We start from the raw sequence: 24,448 nt of genomic DNA on the forward strand, positions 1-24,448 counted from the left end.
CCAGTGAAGGGAAGCAGGGAAACTTTGCTGATATTCAACCAGCTGTGTGTCATCGCAATGTGTGCAGATGAACGTTGTTTGACTTCCCCCAGAGATCACTGCCCGTCCAGCAGCGCAAGTCCAGGTGTTGGCAGCAGCACGAGGGTGAAGCTAAACACTGTTCATCTGCACACACTGTGATGCCACACAGCTGGTTTAATATCAGCAAAGCTTCCCTTTATATTCATTGTCTTGTGTGGCGATCAGCAGTGATGTGGTGGTTCACTTTTACACTGTGATCTGTAGCCTATAGTTCGGCTTTAGCTTCTAACTATCTTTGTCTTTTTAACCTGTTGTTGCTGCTGAGTCAGTTTGACATCCTGGATATATCCTTCAAACACAGACTGTAGACCCCTCTGTCTGCTTCTCTCTGGAATCACTGGTTCATTTCTCCAAAAATATGATAATATTTCATCAGGGAGTGCAGTTAGTTACAGTGTGGGCTCCACTCTGACAGTGTTGTCTCCATCAGTCAGTTAGACACAAAAACATGGGAAAAAAGAGTCCAGGCTGAAAAATACCAAAGTTACCCTTTTATTTTAAGCTGTAGTAATCAACTTTTTGTTATACTGACATTGAATCGATTACATATTAAGTGAAAAGGGAGGCTTGTAATGAGGAACCGATTACAGTCTAAACTTCAATTTTTAATGTTTGGGAATTAATGCTATTAGTTTTAGTTTGTTTGTTTTTTAAATGTTTCAAACTGTTCATTATTTAAATCCACCTCTGCTAGCTTGCAGTCTTCTTCTTGCTCGTCTTAACAGGTGCACCGCTGTTTTACTGTGTGTTACTGTCACCTAATGTATTTGCCACTCACATGCTCATGCATGACAAAAAACACAGCAGTGACCCGCCAAAAGAGGTGGGACCAAGTCATTGTTTTTAAGTCACAGGTAAGTCTTAAGTCTTTCAAATCAAGCCCCAAGTTAAGTCTGGAGAAGAGTCTCGAGTCGAATCAGGCAAGTCCCAATTCCTAAACTTCAATTTTCAGGTCCTAAACGAGTCACAATGTGCTCTTTCACAAATGTGATGCCACTATCAAATTTACAAAAATCATGAATGTGATTTAAATTTGCATTTCATTTTCAAGACAACTTATTCTAAAAATTACTTAGCTGCTAAGCTAACGTTAGCTAAACATCAACTTGCTCACTATGTTAATATTTGCCACGACTTATTGTTCTTTGTGCAACTTCAAATGACATCTTTGTCTGTACTTTTCCACTCGCACATTTTGCATACTGCAATTTGTTTTTTGATGCACAGTTTTGTACGTAACAATATTTGTGTCAGGAAATTAGAGGAAATAGAATTTACAAGCGGTACACTTTTAAATAGCACACTTTATATTACTTTTTTTTTTTTTATCTTTGAGCTTCAAGATTCAAGTCATATGCAGAAGAAAAACTCAGCAGTTTACAATGTATAATGAAATTAATAATTGCCAGTCTCCCTTCACACAAAACAATGCTAAAATTAGATTTAAGGTAGATTTTAAGAAAAATTAATAAATAAATATATAAGCAGAAACAAAGAACTAAGTTAAAAACCTGAGTTTAAAAGTAAAGTGCACCATGCCTCATGGAAATTTTGCAGCAAGTGGCAAAGTATTTTCAGGTCAAAAGTGACGTCATGAGTCACTGCTGTTAACATCCAAGTCACCTCAAATTTGTAATCAAATGTGTGACTTAAGTCTGACTCAAGTCTAAGTCATGTGACTCGAGTCCACACCTCTGCCCACCAACGTTGCTCCATGGTGCTACTGGTGGTCAAAAACTCCACAAGGTTCCTTTAAAGCTGCATTAATCAACATTTTATATGTTAAATTTAAATCAAATTGACATGTGAATGTACAAGCTCTTTAGTTCAGTTCACCTTCCAAATTTAACACTTATATTTGGGGTTTTGAGACAGCAATTAGTGTGAATTCTTTTACAAGTAGATCCTTGTCAAAGCAGGAGAGGCTCAGGTGCAAATAACATTCATGGTGGTTCCATCCCATTTAGTCCCAGTAAGCCATGTCAGTGAGGGAGCATGCACAGTACCAGGACCATGGAACTGGGTTAGCTAAATGGAACGCAGCCATCATTAATATTATGAAGAGACATGTCTGCTGTGAAAGGCGTGTGTCTACGCTAATGTGCCAGAAATCATAAATGACAACAGTGTTCAGGGAAACTGGCAGCTTGTGGCAGAAAGAAAAAGAAGCACTTACTTTGGCATCCTGAAACAACGTTCAGCACAAAGTAAAGAGAGGAGTTGCATCAGAGCAGTAAGACAGAAACATTGCTTTATGGTGAGAGGAGAAAAATAACCGAAGTCTACACAGTGACTTCTGAAGTGTCATTTCATTTTCAGTGCAAAATGTTCAGCCCAGACCTTGAAACAAAAACTATGCATTATTCACCAATTATAGACTCCCTCACTCTTGGGGTCGATTTAGGCAGAGTGATGACTCCCTCGTCACCTATTATGTGGGCTAAACATCTTCATCTGCAAAGCAAATGGAGCCTGACACCATTCAGCGGTGAGGTTATCGGGTTTGTTTACAACACAGAAGCAAACAGTGGCAGTATAAACTAAACTACTAAATGTCAGCCTGAACTTCAAATGTGTCACATCTGGGGAAAAACCACCATAAACACATCAGTTATATTAAAGAAAGACACCAGTGTGCTTTACTGACAATGAATCATAAACAATTTATTTATCTATTATATACAGTGAGAAAATATCATCATCATCATAGTAAATTTATCAGGATGGTCTCTATCTTAGTCGGACACAGATAAAAAACAAGTGCTGAGTCAGTGTGTGTTTAAGAAAGATGGAGAATTTCTAAGGCTGATTATTTCAAGTGTGTTTAAATGTCTACTATCAAAATAACATAAAAGCCACACCAGCCTGTAGTGAATCAGTGCAAAATATTTCTTTCGCATGATTAAAGCTGGGGTAGGAATTTTAATTTTGGTTTACATGGACAACAATCCTATAATAAACTGAAAGAAAACTGACTTCTGCACCTCCTCTTGGCTCTGTTTTAAGGCTTATGAAAATCTAGCCCGTGACAGGAGACTTTGACCAATCACAGGTCATTCAGACAGAGAGGGGACGTTCCTATTGGCTGTTCTATAAGTGCAGACATGAGTGCATGTCCCTTCAGTGAAAGCCTGATTCAATGGCAGAGAATCCTGCAGATTAGGTTGCTATTCCAGCATTGGCAACGACTGCCTACGCTGCAAAGGGACCCAGAAAAGGAAGACAGACTTTTCAAACAGAGTCTAAAAGAGAGTCTGACAATAAACAAAATCAAACGTGTGCCAGTATCAGCAAAGTGTTTCAGAGATGGAGAGAAAATGTTGCTCATAGTTTAGCCTTCTCCTAACCAGAGCCAAAAGCCCCATTTCCTTCGCAAATTTTTCTGTTTCCACTGCAAAAAGTTGTGGATGGTACCAATAGAACCGTTCCTTACCATCCCCATGTTTGGTCCCCCCTCTGTTGGGGTACTTAGCACACAGATCTGGTACTAAAAGGTGGAGCTGTGAACACTGCAGTCCGTTGACTGGTCAATAGCGAATCCATCACCTTAAATTTCATTTAGACAACTTTAACCATTACTTTAGTTTTTATTGTCTCTCTTGGATGAGATACACTTTTAGTAATGAGTGGATCTTTAAGCATTTAAAAGTAGATGTTAATTACGACCACTGCATATATTCTATACCTCATTTGAAGAAAAAAAGCATCGCGGAGCATTGTTCCTGTGGGCTACAGCAACACTGCAGGCCCATTTCCACTGAAGAAGTTCCTGGTACTATTTGGGGGGCAGGAACTACTACAGGAACGTCCTCTCACTCGGCCCTCTCAACCGCTGTGTCTCCACTGAGAGAGCGGAGTAGGAGGAAGGTTCCTGTAAAGTTACCTGGCTCTGTATGTGACGTAATGGTTGCGCGACCATTTCGACCGGGGCGACGTAGGGGCGTAGGGACGCCATTAGCCATTAGCGGTGTCTGTAATAACTCCGGTCACGGTCCGTGAAATTTTTTTTTTTTCCAGCGGATGTCTTAGTTACAACATGATTGAGCTAACTGGAGTAGTTTCATGTCGTATCCAACAACGGGAGGCTTTTAACAGATGACGTCCTGATGTTAGCTTTGCTGCTGCTGTTAGCTGTCCCTGTCAGCTGATGCTTTCTAGACATTGTGATTTCCCAAAACTGAATAAATACCACGCATAGCAACACAAAACTGCTTTGCTAGCTCAATCATGTTGTAACTAAGATATTCGCTGGGAAAAAAAAAAAAATTCACGGACCGTTTATTGAGTTAATACAGACACTGCTAACAGCTAACGGTTAGCCCAGCTAATCTACGATAACCATGTTATTTACAAAAAGTCACATCCCGCCTTGAGTATATCCAATCAGCACCAAGTAACCCCCAAGACCCAGCCAGGAGTTACTCGGGGCCGTTCTGAGTACCTACTCCGAGGCAGGGACTTGTTTAGCCCCTGTAAAAGTTCCGGAACTCTGTTCTTCGGGGGTGGTTCCTGCGGTGGAGACACGCACCAACGGCCCCGGCCCCGTAAAATTACCCTGAAGTTCCTGCAGTGGAAACGGGCCTTAAACCCCTGAGCTTGCCTGAGAAGGACTAAATGCATATACACGCTATTTTTAAATATCCCATGGAGACGATAAATGAGGTGCAGACTGATAAAGTAGGAAATACAGTGAGTGCTGGACGGAGCAGTGAGTGACAACAACCCCGCACACATTTAAGGGTACTGTTTGCAGTGGAAATGCTAGGGTCTAGGTACCATGTCTGAAGGGTTACTTTTGGTTCCAAAGGTACCATACCGAAAGTGTTTGGTGGAAATGGGGCTAAAGGCTCGCAGCTATGGTTTCAAGTTCATGTTTATGTAGCTAACATCCGCCTCACTCCCCACCATTATAGACCACCTCATCGAAAGGAGAGCAGGCCGCTGTTCTGGAGACGAATCCCCAGTCAGCAGCTGCAGCGACAAATCCAGCCAGTGCAAACCCCAGCTCAAGGGGAACGGACAGCCCCAACTCTCCACCAGATCAGCAAACTTTCTGTTGCTGCCATTACATTAGACAGGATAGACCGTGCGTTGCTGCAAGCCACATGCACATGTGACACCTGAGGATGAGGGGTTTGCACTGGCCGAATTTGAGCCACTATAGGCGCTGACTTAGGTCAGTCTGCAGAGCTGCTGCCAGGAAGCAGCCCACAGTGGTGAGGAGCAAGGCGGAGGGACCATGGGATGGCTCGCAGCTAATCCTTGTCTCCTTTGTGGTCTGATAAACAAAGGAAGAGAGAGCAGATCGCAGAGGGACTGAGCAAATGAGCTGCGTGCAACTGCACAATATAAATAATATTATATGAATCAGTGTATGGGAAACACTGGGTTACTGTATGAAGTGCGTGCATGTGCCTGTGCACATTTGCTGGGAGATGCTTAGGACAGAGAGAGGAGAGGGCTGCAGGAGGAGGGTGTGTTTTCAAAGGAAGATTTCTACCTACCCCAGCTTTAATTCTACTACAGAAACCTACCTCGAGAGGAGGATCTTCACTATCTATTTAAACGGTAAATAATCAGGAGCTATAAATAATTTAAAACTCTTAAAAATCATTTAAAATATTGAAAAGCTATTAGACCTTCTAGTGTGTGCTGTGGTCTGAACTAGATTTGTTCTGATTAATAAAACATTATAACAACTCCTACAAATCAAAGCAAGGACAATACCTAAAATTCAAACATATATGATATGAAGTGAGAAGACAAACACAAAACTGTACCAACGAATACACAAGAAACACCATAAAGACCAGTGAGGGACCCAATAACTGACTGGATGAACACCTCTTGGACATAATAAACACTTCAGTGTGAATGTGACGGTCTTCAATTCTGTGTTGAAGTGACATCAGAATTCAGATGATCATATTCTGTGATCTGGTCTTCAAATATTTCTTTACAGAGAGTTTGTTTACACTCAAATCAAATGCCTTCAAGATGTACTGAGCACTTCAACACAGTCAGACACACGTGTGCACCACAGGGGGCAGACTTTCCCCACAAATTCTGAGTGACAACAGCACAGAGAAACAGAAGAATAAATGGGGACGTTGTGGAGAACAGATCCATCATGAGTGGATAATTTTGTAATGATTTGTGTTGTGTAACTTCAGTCTGAATACTCAGTGTGATAAATGTGACCATCAGTCAGATGCCACCCTGATCCAATACTGTACAGATTTTCTTTCAACCAAAAACTACAGCAGCTGAATTCAACTGGTTTTAAAGGTGATATTGGTAACATTAACATTTTTTATTACTAATATGAATGTTGTTGTAGATGTTCTCTCTCTGTCTCATTGTGTCATACAGATTACTGTTAATTTATCATGCTGATCTGTTCTGTACGACATCTATTGCACGTCTGTCCGTCCTGGAAGAGGGATCCCTCCTCAGTTGCTCTTCCTGAGGTTTCTACCAGTTTTTCCCCATTAAAGGGTTTTTTGGGGAGTTTTCCCTTATCTGCTGTGAGGGTCAAAGAACAGAGGGATGTCGTATGCTGTAAAACCCTCTGAGGCAAATTGGGATTTGTGTTATTGGGCTTTATGAATAAAATTAAATTGAATTGAACACCGAGATACCACATGATACCAACGCTGTTATATTACTGGTTCAAAGCCTTGACATAGTAACCAAAGGTCAGACATCTTACACAGATAGAAAGAAAACATTAATTTTGGACTCAACGAAATTTTTAAAATGATGAATTCACAGTATATTTCTTTCTTTCAGAAATGACATAATTTTAGCCCTCATCTAAAAACTTTGTGGATGTATTATTAAAACTGATTCATCTACATAAAAATGTTATCAATAAAACCTTTAAATAATAATTAGTATATCAGCTGCAAATTTCCGAAAATATTAGTAAACATAAACAACTGTCTTCAAAATCCAAAAACTAGAGTGTTAAAACTCTAATTTGTGATGTCACAAGGTATAAAGTCTGGCGCTGCTCCATAGACAATCAGTACGTTTACATGGACAGTTTAATTCCACTTTCATTCGGAACGAAAGGCCATTCCGATTAAAAGCGGTCATGTAAACGGTCATTCCGATTGAAAATTAAATCCGATTAAAGGGGGTGGTTCATTCCGTTTGTCATTCCGAATAGCATAATTTTGTGTGCATGTATACACTCATTCCTCTTTAAGTTCATTCCGGTCTTTCTGCGCATGCTCGTTTCCTTGCCCTTCTGGCGCGATGACGTATATAGCGCGCATAGCAACGGGCTGAGATAGAGCAGTCAGACTCATTGCACTCACCGGTTTCCATTCGCCACAGCACGGTCTTCTACCTCCCTTCTCCTCCTCAACAGATGAAGCATTAGCAGAACAAAGTTGTTGTCGTACTGCTGCTTCAAGAATATAAGCAAAACAAGCCTGAAAAAGGCACTAAGAACGGCGTCGTCAAGCATCTTGTTATCCGGAGCGAGGACCACAGTGTTTTCTTCCGGTAAACGTAAACACGTAACATCCGCCCCGCCCCCTATCCAATCAGAAACCTTCCCTGCCCCAAACCTTGCGCAGACCCGAAAAAAGGCGATTAAACTGATTTCCTGTGTGAACCCTCATTCAGAATGAATATTTCCCATGTAAACTACCTGGAAAAACTTTAATTCCGAATGATTTCATTCAGATTTATTTCATTCTGAATGAGAAGCCGCACCCAGTGAATGGTGAAAGATGTTCTAGATGACATTGAAACTAGAAACATGACACACGTCACGTGCCGCCCAGCACACACTGAACGCATTGCTCCACAGCTCGTTAACAGACGACCACACAAAGTCACTACTACTTTTACTGAAAGATCTGTAACTCCTCCACATCTGCATTAGCTTAAAATCACTTGTGGAGAGCCCCTAATTAAAGTTGGTTGTTGAGCTCAACCTCAACCACGAGTCTCTCCTCATCTATGTTTCGTCACACACAAGACACAGCAACAGCAACAGAGTGCTCTTTATGCATCAATGGTGAGGAGAGGAGTCGAGCTGCCATAGCAGAGAAGAAGAGGTGCAATGGGAGCTGTACAAGCAGAGAGCGACTGGGGGGGGGGGGTGCATTTAATTCTCAGGGTAGCAAGGACAGTGGCATGAAGTGCCGTACGGCATTACATCCAGATGTGCATCCAGCAGCCGCTGGTGTGGGGGCTTATTTTCTTAACACACAGCGTTCGCCGCCGGTGTGATATATAAAAGAAAACAAATATTCAGTGGGTCCACAAAATCAGTCTCTCGTTCATCGTCTATGGAGCAGCTCCAGACTTTATACTTGATGACATCACAAGTTTAAGACTCACTTTTCTGGTTTCTGGCTTTGAGAGAGTCGCTCACTTTCATAGGTAGCGGTCCCCTTTAAAGCTGTACTTCCCTTCACTGATGAAGGTTTAACACGCTGAAGAAAATCTAGTAAGTGGATCTTTCTCTTGGTTCATGATGGCACTTGCTGTTTTACAGTGAATAATAAAGAGAGGTGTTCAACTGTTGCAATGAAACCAATAATAAGTGGATGAATGACAGGCATGTACCAATATGTCACCACACAACACATTACATTATTATTAATAAACACACTGATGAGTAACTTCTCTAAGTGTTATCATCATTTACTGTAGTTTTAAATTAACACTGTGACAATATCGTATCATGACTGTCATGTATGGAGCTGAACAGTGAGCTGAGAATATTTTAACACCCCCCAAACCACATGGCAATAACAGGTGCTCAGAGGGCAGAGAGCAAGGTGCCAGGCACTGAGGAGCTCAGCATGCAGGGTGGATAGCAGCAGCAGCAGCAGCAGCAGCAGCAGCAGCGATGGCAGCCAATCAGTACACAGGCACATTAAAGTACTCATGACGGGGCTGGGGGAGAGAAACGCACACAGCTTAGAACACTGAGGTCATAACAGCCACCTCATACAGACACTTCATTCACAGGACATGCAGGAGACAGTACAGCAGGCTTTAGACAAACTACTCTCACCGCCGTTATGCCACTATCTATCACAGGAATAGTCCCTTGTATTTTCTAGGAAGTACACTTTTTTGCTTTCTTGCTGAGAAATGAGAAGATAGATGTCAAACCAAATGTCAAACCCTTCCGTTATGGTGCCCCTTAAAGGGATAGCTTAGGGTTTTTTGAAACAGGGTTATATGAGGTACTCATCCATAGTCAGCGTATTACATACAAGAGCTGTTAGTCTGCACATTTTAAGAAGCAGACTGGAGGCCGACATGAAGGCTAAGCAAAGTCCTGCTGTGGACAGAGGCAGCAGCAAAATGTATATTAGCCATATTTAGAACATTTTGACTGCTTTACCTTGCTATTAGACAAACAAAGCTGTTGCTATGCTCTCTTCAAAGCCACCAGACTCCATTGAGAAAAACAGTAATTTTAGCTTGCTGAATGCAGGAGCTGCTGGTCTACCGCTAGTCTCGCTCACCAGACCTTTCTCAAGAAAAGAAAGGTCTGGCTGGGCCGACTCTCACTTTAAGATTGGAGAAAAAAACACCCCGGCTGCTTGTATTTCTTTCAACCAATCACAATCGTTCTGGGCGGTGCCACAGCAACGGTGCACCTTCAAAAACATTGCCGGGGGGAAACAGGTTTTGGTGTAACACGCCCACAAAAATATCGCCTATACAGGACGCGAACCATGGCAGAAAAATGGCTACATCCCCGCAAGATCAAACACCGCAAAAGTTAGTAAAGGACGTGTTGAAAACTGCAACTAGAGGTGGTAGGATTCAACAAAGTTCCACGACAACACAAACAAATCAACCAATCAAAGCAGCAGCAGACCAGCAGCTCCTGTGTTCTGTGAGGTAAAATTACTTTTTTGTCAATGGAGTCTGGCTTTAAAGAGAGCAATATGACAGCTTCAGTTCCCCGTTGGAGAGGGCTGTCAGACTGTAAAGTGAAGTGGTCAAAAATTTTTAAATATAGTGTACACTTAAATTGATACTGATTTTTTTTAGGTGGCTAAAATTAGGCCCCCATGAAGTGCAGCAGGCTTTGAAGCCAATATAACATTATGACCAAACTGTGGAAAGTCCAGGGTCCGTCACCTCAAAGAGGGCTTTTCCCCATAGAATTACATTGTGAAAAAGACATCTCTAAATCTGTGGATTATTTTTTTTTTAACGTCGGTCCGATAACATTTGGAAAGCCTTCGAGAGCTGCAGCATTAAATCACTTTCATCCCCATTCAAGTTAGTGGAGGGCTAAACCAGAAGTTAGCCACTCGGGCAGTGGAAGTTAGCCGCCCTGCCAGTAAAAATTTCTAGTGTGCTTGCTCTATGGGCCCAACAATGCGAAAATCTGGATAACTGTACACATGGAAGTCAAACTTTTTTGGCTTCATGCATCACAGAGCATCTTTTAAAAATGGCAAAGTATTTCAGATGTCCCTCTCCCCAGCAACGCTTTCCAGCTCCTCCTGGGGAATCCCGAGGCGTTCCCAGGCCAGATGAGATACATAATCCCTCCAGCGTGTTCTGGGTCTACCCTGGGGCCTCCTACCAGTTGGACGTGCCCAAAACACCTCTAAACACCCAAGTTCTTTACACGTCCATGGCTAAAATACATTTTGCTGCTGCCTCTTTCCATAGCAGTACATTGGGAACTGCTGCGGATGGGGACAGCAGCAAAACAATTCTTCAGCCACCTATTAAAATCAATTAGGGTTTAAGTGTATGCTATATATGCTCTCGTCAAAGCCACTAGAATCCATTGACAAAAACAGTAATTTTACCTTGAAGAACACGGAGCTGCTGGTCTACTGCTGCCTCGATCAGCTAGTGTGTTTGTTTGTATGACTTCAGTGATCCAAACTAATGTAAAAAGTGGGTCATGGGTCCATTCTGAATGGACCGCAAGTGACTTGCAAACATGTCAAGTTTGTAAAAAACAGTTTATTTGGAAGTACAGTGAATCCCGGCATGGAGCTTTTATTTTGAAGTGCTGTTTTGACACCTACCTAACTAAGACAGCAAACCAGCTTGATGACGTGGCCAAATGCAAATATGACGCTGAATAAATTAAACTGCATGGACCTTAAACTAATGACTAAGGAGAAATCTGGACCCTGTGGCTGGACCAGTTGGGTACCACTGATTTAAAACACCAAACTAACTGATGGCGGCAGCAGAAGACCATGAACTCCTGTATTCAGCGGTGTTAAATTTCTGTTTTTCTCAGTTAAGTCTGGCTTTGAAAGGAGCAATAAAACTGCATCAGTTCCCCGCTACAAAGAGCTGTCTGACAGCAAGGTAAAGCTGTGAATAAAATCCAAATATATCGTACACTCATAACGATGTAGCTCTTTTCGGTGGCTAAAATATATTTTGCTGCTGCTCCCGTCAACAACAGTGGTGCCCCTGCCTGCTACTCTGCATTGGGGAGCATGCCGACTGACATCTACTGTAGGTAATACACTGCGTATGAGTAAGTACCTCATACAACCCCACTTCAAAAATTCCAAACTGTCCTTTTACTTTTCCCATCAAGCAAAAGTCAAACAAACTCGCAGGTTTTTATGTCTCTTGACTAAACTTTGAGCTTTGCTTAATTTAGCTCACATCCCAAAATAAATAAATATAAAATTCACCTCACTTCTCGAACAATTATAAACTAACAGATACGAAAACACTTTGAACAGTGTGTCGTTTCATTTTCACTTCTTGTTAAATTTATCTGAGAACACAGACAAAACGTCACTTAACCAAACTGCTGAAATGTAATAAGAACATACATATAAAACATTTGGTGGAGGACGGTGTCAATGAAATGTTACACATACATGGAAACAAAGACAAACACACTAACACAGACTTTGTTTTCATCACAAACATGTATCGTCGGCTGTGGAGAGACTAGCTAGTGACACGAGACCAGGAACACTGTCTGAGCCAACAGGAACTGAGCTACACACAGACTGATAAATACAGTTAAGAGACTGACAAGAGGGCTCTAGCGGATGGACGGCCTACATCCACAGACACAGAGTATTCACCTCAGCAGGCCTAATTCTGGAAAAGACCAGAGGACTCAGAGACCATATTTGGGACCATCACACCTGTGAGGCAAACATTTTTTATAAGGACACAAATAAACAGAACACTGGAGAATCTCTGAGGAACCTACAGCATCTACACATCTGCAGCACGTGCTCAGGGAACAGGAGGTTAACCGTGCACCACCACAATAACAATGCTCTCTTCATGGGGACGTCTCTGCTCAATTTATCTCTGATGTCTCACATGCAGAGTCGAGCTGAGCAGGAAATCTTCTGAGGCATCATTATTCCAAAAGAAGATCTGCTTGCTGGCACCGAAGTAATGACCAGCTCCTGAGAAATGTTTCATTAAAGGCTTATTAAAATAACTTCAACCAAATCCCCTGTGGTATGTTTTCCACGTAATTACGGCACCGTGCGCTCACTAAAGCCGGAGGCACTCATTCCAAATGCGCCCCAACTTAACCCCGGCATTACTTTCACTTACATATATGTGCAGTATGTTGAGATTTTTTTTTACAAGGATGGCATTTTTTCTTTAATTATGAAAATTAGAAACCATGTGCTTGTTCGTCCATCAATTACACAAACACCTTAAACAGAGCTTGTTTAGAATTTAGGAAAACATGATAAGAATCTAGATCTCGTTATTGTGCCCTGGTGTTTTAAAAATTAAAAAATGTAGCCTCATTACAATATTGTTTTTCTGTGTCACCTGCAGCAAGTAGCAGAGGCATTTTTGAATTTTATCTGATCGCTCTTCTGATTATAAAATGACCACGATGAGGATGCACCACAATAATAAGTCATTTCCATTAAGCTCTTTTCTTTGTATTCTGGCTGGTGATATTCTTTTCATTTTTGTCAACAAATTCAATGAAGAGACCAAAACCAAAAATGAACTGATTTAAACAACCAGTGTTGTGCATGCAGCCAAACCCTGGTATATGTTATTCCTTTGTGCCATAGAGTTTCACTGTTGTCCCAAAACTATTAAAATGCATCAGTGAGCCACAGCATAATACTAGCTGACATGATTCTTTCTTACCGTGAACATGAGCACCAAATGTGCATTAGTCCGCAGCTGAAAAGAGTCCCCAACAAGTGCATTATTTACTTTTCTTTGAGTAATGTGTGCTTAAAAACTACAGCAGCCAGCTGTTTTGGAAAAAAAATAAACCAATATGTTTGTGACCCATTTTAAAGGGAGGGGAACTATTATGATCATTTTAAGGTTGTATTTTTGGTTTCTACTAGACAGGGTTGCAAATATATGAGGTTTTCGTGGTATAATAACTGTCTCAGAAAATATCGCTGTTTTACTGTATTACAGAATTTACATTATCATCAGTCAGAATGATCCTTAAAGGAATGAAAATTAAAGGGTTATTTTTGGTAGCAGCGGCTCGGCTCTCTCTCGGTTTGTGTATTTCTTAGCTCTGTTAAGCGAGACAGTACAGTAGCTCATATCAGTTATGATTGTTCACAGTTGTTATCGATCCATGAACATCGTACAGTCTGCAAAACTGATACAACTTTGCTACCGTCGGACATTCTCCATACCCCAGAGACTCTCGGACTAGCCACCACACCAGTGAAGCGGTATGGTGGTTATGTTGTGGAAAGGATTACTTTTTCCCTTCGTCTTCAGAAAAATGTGTTCGTTAAATACTGGGCCAAGAGGGTGAAATATGTACGGCCTGATTGTTTGGAGGTATTATAGAGAAGACTCTATGGTGTTTATTTTAGCAAATGTCACTGCGATTCTTTTTTTTTCCTCTCAAGTCTCCCCCTGACATATAAAATGAAGCACAAAAAGTAAGGAAAGTTAAACTGTTGGAAAGCCTGTTTATTTCCCTTTTAAATGGTGCCACATTTGTAAGGAACATGCATTTGTGGGATGAGCAGCAGAGCTGAGTATGTGGGTTGCGCCCATGAAAAATTTGCCAAATCTTCTCTGCCAATGCCAAACAGCTTTTTTTTGCTATTGACTCTTGTTTTGAGCTTCTGGTACCCCCAGGTGCTGACAGTCATGTACCTGATTGGTACCTCATTGGAGGCAATCTCAATGCAGACATATCGAGATGGAATTCTGCAACCAGTGGCAATCCCATATCTCCACAGTCTGGGACCTATCCTCCAAGATGACAACGCTTGCCCCACAGAGCAGGGTTTATCAGAGACTACCTCCAGAATTTGGGAGTGGAGAGGATGGTATGGCCTGCCAGCAGTCCTGACCTCAACCCCATTGAACACTTGTGGGATCAGCTTGGGCATGCTGTTTGTGCCAGAGTGACCAACACAACCACACTGGCTGACTTGCAGGTTGACAAATGCTGGTTGAAGAATGGGATGCCATCCCACAGCAGTGTGTGACCAGGCTGGTGACCAGCATGAGGAGGAGGTGCCAGGCTGTTGTGGCTGCGTATTGTTCTTCCACGCGCTAGTGAGGCTCCTGTTTGTTAAATGAATAAATTGTTAAATTGCCAATACGTCTTGTTTCTTCAGATATCAATCATCCAATCCACCAAACAAGTGTCAACAGCAAAAAAAAGCGGTTTGGCATTGGCAGAGATAATTTAGCAAATCTTTCATGGGTGCAACCCACATACTCAGCTCTGCTGCTCATCCCACAAATACATGTTCCTTACAAATGTGGCACCATTTAAAAAGGGAAATAAACAGGCTTTCCAACGGTATAAGATTTATTGCCAAGAAGCATTGTTAATACAAAGTAATAATCTACCAAACACAAATTTCCTTACCTTTTGTGCTTAGTTCATTTCATGGCGCTCATATGTACACTTTATTTCTCCCAAAATGAACGGTTTCTAAATCATGAAAAAATCTGAACAGCAAGGGAAATTATTTTGCTTCTCATGATTTAAATTCTGTTGTATAAACTGCTGTTGATAAAATAAAATACAATAAAAACAGTAGGAACAAATAAGTTTGACGCTGAGTGCAACAGACGGGCAAGTCTTAAACATTGTTGGTTTCGGTCTTTACATAGTCTTTGTTGAATGTAAGACAAAATGTAAAATAACACTTCCCTTATCCTTTAATATCTTAATATTTGAAGATGGTAGCAAAATTTTGGAACAACACATCACGTATAAAAACCTGTGGAATGAACATTAATAAATGTTAAATACTACGGTTAATTGTTATTGTTTAGAAATATGTTTCCACCATTTCAACTACAAACAAACAGAATCATTAATCTGCATTTTCATTCAGTGCTGTTAGTAAAACGACAGACTAGTCTTCACACAGGCAGCATAAAGCTCTTTTAATTATCCATTATCAAGAGGGGCAATATGAATTTGAAATGTGTTTTTAATAGAAAACATTTTAAAAATCACAAGTTGCTTGCATGAAATTAGAAATTCAAATTAATCTCTCTGCTACAGTCACATCCAAATGGCAGAGTGTTGGATTATGCCGCCTGTTAGTGAAACTGAGTGTGTTCAGACATGTTCTAAACTTTCAAGTTTGAGCTCATGCCTGTTGTAACCCTCACTCTCTGTCAGGAGTTATTAGACAGTCACACTGACAGAAGTGCATGCAGGTGGAAATCCACAGCACGCACAACTGGAAACCCATGCTGACTGACTGACTGACACCACTGCATCAGTCTCGTAGTTACCATATGCCTGGACGGACTCTATGTTCGTTACAAGACCTCCTCATTTGGCAAACTTCCCCAGTCTTCACTCTGGCTCTATAAATACAGGGTACACGTGGATTGGCACTCTTGAGGTTTCCACCCTGTTTCTTCCAAAGTGACAGTATCATCTAAAAGGTTTCAGACAGCTCCTCACTTCATAACTGCTCACACTCAGAAGGAAAACGCCGACATTAGGAACTTACCATAAGCCTTTTAGGATCACAGTACAGTATGTTCTCTACAGTCGAGCTACCTGATGGTGCTGCTGACTGTAAATCAATGAGCAGCGCTGCAGTTTGTCCTCAGGGATTAAAGACTTGGCCGGGCTGCAGCTGCCTCACAGCTAATGGTTGTGGGCCACGGTTGGATTTCCTAATGCTTATTCATTTCATTACTAACTTCATTTGTATTCCAAGTTTGTTCGATAACATTTTAAAGTCAGCTGAGTTTGTAAACTTTGGTGTCCTCATGCTTTGCCGTGACCTGGTCTTCTCTTTAATACAGGATGTGCATGTAGCAACATGACAAAGATGATGAATGAAGATGGATCTATCACACAGCAAGAAATGACAAAGGCAAAATACGACTTTTAAGTCCGACATGTACACAAACGGCCAGGCCTTGAGATTTAGTTCTTGTAAAAATAAACTCTCTGATGCTATAGAGAGAGGAATGGCATTTTTTTGTAGGCTGCACCAGAAGTTAATATCACTCTGGCTCCCTCGACAAAAAGCCAACAGGATTCTTCCACTGGATTTTGCATTATTACAGAAAATAAGCTCTGTGGGAAACACATACATGTTTTGTTCAGAAAGATAATTTTGAAATGAACACAACTTTTATGTATCTTTTTTAAGTGTTAATGAAATAACCACAAGTAAAAAGCTAACGTTAGGCTACAAACAACCATGGTCACATGACTGACAACCTCAACGGAGCTGTAAAGCCGTGTTCGGTGTGATGACACTCTGTTTTCTCGCTTAGCCACTTGGTAGCAACTGCCTTTTTTTAAGACACATAAAAACTTAAAAGTCAACAAGTGGGGTAATTACAGATGTATTTTATGTAGCAGAACAAAACATGCAAGTCTCTTAAGCTTGTGTTATCCACAGACTTTATTTCAGACATCTAAACAAAAACCCACTGACTTCAAGCCGAGAAAACCAGGGGTGCAGAAATACTACCTAATCTCCAGGTTTAAGGACTCGTTCCTGCACCACTCTATAGTAATAATAATATTAAATATTTATGTGATGTCATATTTTCAACAATATACCAGTAAAAAAGTGAAATGCACCACCACATAAAGATATATATAGCCAAAAGCTTTTTTTAAAGGTTTAATCTATCCTTAAATGTGGTGACAGAGACGTGTGAGGCCACTATGTTTGAATCGTTGTTGTTTTATTGTGAAATTTTGTATCATATGTTGTATTTGTTGCATTTTAATGTGTTTTCATTGGCTGCTACCTCAGCCAGGTCTCTCTTGTAAATGAGAGACCTTGTAAATTTCAATCTCAAATGGACTCCCTGGTTGAATTAAGGTTAAATAAATAGAAAAATACATTCATGTAAAGTTGACTAAAGCCTGTCTGATACATGAACAGCCTATCAACGGTCAGTGATGGCTTATCTCAGTGTAAGTGAATTAGATAATGTGCACAGTTATTTATCTTGAGGTACATTTGATCAACTGTTTTCTTATTTCTAGGGCTGGGTATCGTTTCAAAAGTTACAATTACCCTTAAAATGATGCCGATACCAATGGAGTACTTTGACGCCTATAATGTGAAAGGAGTGGTGTGTAGTGTCGCCATAATTTAAAACGTTTTGGTGGCATCTCAGCATGCTGAACTGCCAGCTCTGTCAAATACACCACACCAACGAATTAAGCAACAAAGCGGAGCTGCTTTGATGTCGGTGTGACTTTGTTGGGATTGTTTAACGGCTCAGTGTTGCATGTTACCCACTGCTGTGTTAGCACGTGCTAACTAGGCATACTGTATGTTGAACAGACTGACTGAGGAGAGCGGCTCCGGAGAAAGCAGCAACAGAAAGTTTGCTGATCTGCTGGGGAGTCGGCGCAGTCCAGGATCAGACCCAAGCATAAAAAGAACTGAATGCAGGTATCGTTTGACTGGAGACTTTTTGATGCTACTTGGTACTGTGTTATTTCGGCCAATATCTTGAAGGTATCCAGTACAGACACTTAGCCCTACTTAATTTGAGTTTATTCTGCAGCACACATTACTTGTGCTGGTTATTTTAAAAACTGCAGAATATCCTGCTTTAGTGACATTTTAAAAATCACAAATGGCCAACTTTAAGGAATGTTTGTATTGGTCATTCTCTACAGTTTACATAACCTCTACTCTCCATTGGATGTTAATGGTTTGCCAGCAGTGACCTGATTTTGATTCCCAGAGCTCATTAGCGGCGGCCTTTTGGCTCGCTAACTGACTAAATGTTGAGCAAACAAATCCAGTAAACCCATCAGTCTGCACACACTGACGAGGTCGATACCAGACTACTGCATGACGCCAAATACTGAGTGCATTTTGCCTAATTCAGGTTTATGTTCAGCTTTTGGTTTTGATAAAGGAGTGTCTTGTGTGCTGGAGCTGAAACAGCTGTGGTGTTTGTTGGTTTGCTGCTCAGTTTGTCTTCTGCCAGAATCCTAATTGCAGTGACACTGTGGTTTTGTTACTGTAATTATGCTGCCTCTATATGAAATGCTAATCTGGGCCAGAAGTGTTTGTGTGTGGTCTCAGCAGGGCAGACAATGAGGCTTTGTTTCAGGGCTGCAACCTGAGCTCTCCTCACTTCAACCATCAGATACAAGACTCAAAAGGATATATGATGTTTGGAGAATCAAATTATTGGGAACATTTTAGTGACACCGACAGAGAGAACATGTTTGAATATAATACATATTGTATAACTGAACCTGGAACTGAATTCACTGATATTCCCTTTAATTTTCAGACATCTACTGTGGGGATATAACGACACAAAAGTTCTTTCTCTCAATGTTATTTTGTTTTCTAGTACCAAGATTTTTCATGTAGATATGCTGCTGATGAAGAGTTATTGGTTAGTGCCTAGGATTACAGTTATATCAGAGATATCAAGTCAACATGAAGCAGAAAAACACACCAGCAACTTCAATATCTATAGTGTTCATGACGCTTGACATATCGCTGTTGCTGATATGTTGTTTCTGCTGGCTTTAGCTGTGTGTTGGTGAATCTACAGTACGTCTAAAGCTACTGATCTAACACTACACAGTCAGGGTTATTTGGGTTTTTACAAACTGTACCTGCAAATAGGCGCATCTGAAAGTCTATATTCTGCAAATCACAACAGTGAAAGAATAAACAGGCAAAGAGAGAAAAAAGTCAGCTGAAATCAAGATCGAGATCAAGCACACTAAATGGAGACAATAAAGCACAGTGGAGCCGATGAAAGGGAAATCACAAGACATAAAGCAGGTGTCACGTTTCTGAAGTGAACTCTAATTTAAGTACATTTCAATTCCTCGAATATTTTTAGCTGCTTTGCTTTTACTTTTCTGTGATACTCCGACTCTGACTTTAAGAAAACTTAAAGTTGTAAACCTTAAGATTTTAACAAACTCAAAGCACATGTTTGATACCACTTACAGTTGTCAATTCTTCTAGCCTGGGAACCAGATGAATGTTGCAGGTCATGTTTTATGTGCTCTGGCAGATGTGTCTCGTCCCCCTCCCGTTAAGACAGATTTCCATTTGACCAGACTTGAATCACTCGAATATCTAATATTGGGGGGGGTTGATACGACTCCTAACTACAGGAGGAGCCTTAGTAATGAACACAAAATATGTGAAGACATCGTTTTTGTCTCACATACCCTTGTTCCAGGGACATAACCTATCTTAGTAAAGAGAAGCGTCATTGAGGCATTTCTGAAAACACCCAGTTAATGTTAAACTTTCTGTTGAAGTACTATTTTTAAATGATGCAACAACATCACAGCTCATCTCACGTGTTGCGGTGCTCTGATTGGCTGTAAGTCTATCCTGTTGTGTCCAGAGACATTTGATCTACGGCCGCTAATAACACCCCTTGGGAATCAGAAATGCAGCCACATTCTGTTTGACGCCTACAAAACACTGCCCTACAAACCGCACCCACCACCGCTACAGGATGAACCCACCAACAGGACGGTTACTTGAAACCTGCTACCACACAATGTCTTGGTGAATAAATATGAGGCCAAACGTAGCAGTGATTAACTTTATGATTCATTGTGCATGAAGACATGATTCACCCTTCAAGTAACAAGATGTAACCCTCACTGCCTCTCTTTTAACCTTCATAGCTAGCTAATCACTAACTTAGTATTTCTTTCAGGGCTTCTGCTTCCAGACCAAAAGGTGCAGGGTGGCTGATCGTGGACTGACATGTAGATATGGTGGGCAAGTCATGTACATAGCTGCTCCAGCTGCAGCTTCATCTACTCAAAATGCACCGAGAGGTTTCAGACTAAAGGCCACTGCACATCAAGTCTGTATTCTTCGTCCGAAATTGTTGCACATTTACAAATTAATACGACCTCACATTGTGTCAATTAAGTTTACACACTGACTCCGAAGCTTTCATCTGTCATTTAAGTTTTGGGAACAGGCTTCTGCATTTATTTAGCATCCGTGAAAAGTCAAGAGAATTTTCTGACGAAGAAGCAGAGAAGAAAATGTGGCGGCGTGACGAAAGTCTGGAAACATAGAGGAAGGAGAGCTCAGCCTCTTCAAGTAGTCACGGTGCCAAATGCAAGACACAGGCAGAGAGTGGCAACAGCCAAGGAGGTTGAATAGAACAATAAAATACTTGGACTCAGCGTGCAAGGTTTCTGTGCGTGACGATTTTTATCGAATGACAAATTACAAAAACACAAAGATACATGTATATAAAATACAGACTTGGTGTGCAAAGACCTTTGTGAATTAGTGTGGTGAGGCCAGGCTTCAATTTGTCCGCAAACACCATTCCACGTATTCACATTCAGTAGTTGCCTCTCTATATAATGACTTCATTGTTAGTGGCGGAGTCTGGCATCACTGCGCTGGATTTAAATTGCCTTCACATGTGATAAGAATTCACAAATGCTTCAGTGTGTTATCCAGTGTTACTGTTCTATCTCTTTTATATCAACCTCACTGTTCACTGTGTACACGGTGTATCAGAGCTGAATAAAGTTACAAACTAATGCAAAACCAACATTTCCTTCAGCAGCTAGTTAAAAAACATTCCGCTGATGAAACACGAGCAGCTTTTATTCTGAAGTAGTCACAGGAAACACAATGTACTTATCACAGAGGGTAGCTCTGACTGCAACTGTTCATCAAAAAAGCGTTAGTTTTAAATGTTGCAGCAAGTTATGGAACAATAACGAGCAGCCACAGAAGGTGTATTTCTATCTAATGTTCTGCACATTTGCAAATAAAAAACTGAGTGGAAGTTTTACGCTTTCATGAGGTGGAAACGTTGATGTACGGACAACAACAAAATGCGAAACAGTGCAGTGGAAACATACTTGTTGCATATGAAGTATTAAACCTTACTCTGTGTCACCACCAGTAACACTGAACCTTCTCAACTAGATCTGAAATCTTAAGGGTTATAACTTTAAGCGAGGAAGCAGTTTAACATCGTCTGAGAAATCACAAATGTTGACACACTTACAATGGAGACTGAGGGCAGATTACTAATGAAGCAGGAGAAACAGAGAGTGACTAATGGTATGAAATCATCATTACTGTTCCCACAGCGATGTCATTAGATAACTTACCTCCTGTAACAAGTCGGCCTGCTCAATGGCCTTCAATACGTTCTTTTTGGACGTCTCCTGAGCTTCACCACCCAGCAGGAATTCATCCAGGATGAAGTAAGCCTTCTCAAAGTTGAAAATAATGTCCAGCTCACAAACCTTTAGAAATTAAAGCGTACTTATTATGAACACGTAGTACTGTCTAGGTTCAACAGGTGGCTCCATGTTGATACCTAACATACGACAGAATGAGAGAGGAGACATCAGACACTCACACTGCCAAAGTATTTGTCCAGCAGCTCCACATATCTGTGGATGATCTCCAGTGTGATGAGCTCGTTGTCCTGGTCCTCGATGGCACAGCAGAAGTACAGGCTGGCATATCTGCACACACACAGTGACAAACCAGACGTCTTTAACAAGTTATTTTGCTTTATTTTATCATTATGAAGTAAATTTTGATTGCACAATGTAATGGCTTTAGAATAATAACACCATCAGCATTTAGACTGGTTTCCTATAAGCTTTGCTGTCACAATGTAATTCTGTTTGTCACCAGGTACAATATCCTGGGAAAATGAAGGCTTGATTTATGGCACAAAGACAGTGCATCAGTCACTGCGCAACCAAAACTGGAAGAGGATAGTCCTTTCATCTTCCCTGATAGCTGTGGGTAGCTATCAAAGAGCAGAGTCCTACATGTGTGTACTTTGGCAAACTTGCAATTGCAAGGTTCAGGACTGGAACTGATCCATTACCCATAATTATCTCCAAGTCAAATCCTGATCAGCCCCGACAAGTTCATACAAGTCCCGTGATTAAACACATCATTTTCCCACTACAGTATTTTGCATATCAATCTGCCCCAATCCATTCAAGATTTTGCAGGTTTTTCTGGGATTGTTGCGACCTAACCTGCCTGATTTCAACGCAGCCTTTCTGAAGAACGAAACAAAACAAAACAAAAAAAACAACAAAGCTGGTGTCTCATACATGTGCATCTTCACAACCAGAAACAAGGAAGTGAGTGGTGACGTGGGGGAAACTTGTGGACAAAACTGCGAGGCCGTTCTGAACGGGGATTGCTTGAATTGGTTTTAAGTGGTGCAATCACAATATCGCAACATCCTGGAGTGGCTGACAAAGCACTCGCTCAGTCAGGTCCTATTTGCTGTTGATGTAATGCAAAGTGACACAAAGATAACCAATTCTGGAGGAATCATCTGTCCACGTATCCAAAGTGACTGCTCCATTGATATCGGTCAGCTGTTACCATTAAACACTTTCAGTGTGGTACCTTTGGAACCAACAGTAACCCTTCAGACATGGTACCTAGACCCTAGTGTTTCCAACACAAACAGTCTTCTTAAATATGGGCGGGGTTGTTGTCACTCACTGCTCCGTCCAGGGCTCACTTTATTTCCTCCTTTATCAGTCTGCACCTTGTTTATCGTCCACAGAACGAGGCTGCACGCCGACATTTTCAGAACAAGATAAAACAGGCTGCAGTGAGAGTCTCTCTCCATGGGATATTTAAAAATAGCAGGTTTGTGCACTTAGTCCTTCTCAGGCAAGCTCAGGGGTTTAGTGTTGCTGTAGCCCACAGGAACGATGCTTCACAATGCTTTTTTTTTTCTCAGAGTGAGGATCAGAATATATGCAGTTCACATTAATATATATAAACGCTTGAAGATCCACTCATCACTAGGGATCTAGAACTCTGAAAGGACTTAATATAATTGGACTTTTGATACCTCTGGCTTGTTGTTGTTTTCTGAATAACAACTGTTGTCATATCTCTATTACAAAAAAAGTTTTTGGCGAAAAAACTGGAAACTGTGGTCGTTGCTTTGAGTAAACGGGAAAGCGATCCGGAACAGCAGCGCCAACAATTACACCACTGGGAAACACTAGAGGAGGAAAAGTTATAAAGTTGTCTGTTTCCACTCTAAACAAAATATTTTATTGTAAAATCTGCACCATCACCCTGATAGAGTAAATACAAGAAGAGCTGACTTTATGCATTTTTATCACTTAGACAGAATCTCCCAGTGATATATTCTGTCTCCCAGCTCACTGTAACAGTGCTGAGAGAGCACTTCTGCCATTATTACAGATTGCTGTTTACTGTGTACGGGGTATTCATTTAAAAGCCAGAAGCCGGATGCAGGAGGCTGTATGAGCTAAGCCTCATTCTGCCATGGTTCTTTATCCCTGATAATCCCTCAGGCACTCTTTAAGCATGTGATGATTGGCTAATAAAGGAGCTGGTCAGTTGATCCCTCACAACCAGCAGGTAACGAGGGCACAGTGGACTCTACTGTGGACTTTAGAAAGACAAGCATGACATACCGGAACAAAAGTCAAACCTCCACAGGACTGGAACTGGTTGACGTTATTGATTTGATTATACTCTTAAATTGTTTCTTCTCCATCTTTGTCTGCTGTGTGCAAGTGAATGGAAGGCAGAGCCAAGCTCAGGAAACACAAAGGTTCAGTTCAGTTTAGTGTAGCTGTCTGTTACAGAGAGGTGAGACAGCACTTTTACTGTAGCTGACTCGTGGTCAGAGCCAGCAGCCATGACAAGAGGAAGTCAAAGGGTCGAGCCTTTCAAAGCGAATGCATCATTTCTCTATGAAGACAAACTCCCTTACCCGTTCAGATCCCAATTATGTTCCAAACACAAAAACATACTGTAATGGTGGATTTCTACTCTAAATACACTTGTATTTTATTAGCATTTCTTTTAAATTGGGATACTTAATGTGTTATTTTTATGTTTCTGCTCTGAGTATTTCAGAAACTACTCATCTG

General features: G+C 41.1%; 1 protein-coding gene across 6 annotated transcripts in view; it reads right to left on the reverse strand.

Annotated features, from left to right (window-relative positions):
* LOC125896193 (AP-1 complex subunit sigma-2) overlaps positions 1-24,448 on the reverse strand; it is a 39,635-nt gene that overhangs the window by 9,806 nt on the left and 5,381 nt on the right. For 2 of the 6 annotated variants that reach the window (XM_049588583.1, XM_049588579.1), the window contains exons 3-4: positions 21,910-22,018; positions 21,656-21,793 (exon numbers count right to left, since the gene is read on the reverse strand). In XM_049588583.1, the coding sequence (XP_049444540.1) occupies positions 21,656-21,793; positions 21,910-22,018 (247 nt within the window). Of the gene's footprint in view, positions 1-1,900; positions 9,004-10,035; positions 12,219-15,807; positions 15,883-19,147; positions 19,179-21,655; positions 21,794-21,909; positions 22,019-24,448 lie in introns of those variants that run through there. The other 4 variants (XM_049588577.1, XM_049588581.1, XM_049588578.1 and 1 more) reach the window with 4 other exon arrangements.

This window comes from Epinephelus fuscoguttatus, linkage group LG10 (assembly GCF_011397635.1).
Source record: "Epinephelus fuscoguttatus linkage group LG10, E.fuscoguttatus.final_Chr_v1".
NCBI lineage: Eukaryota > Metazoa > Chordata > Actinopteri > Perciformes > Serranidae > Epinephelus > Epinephelus fuscoguttatus.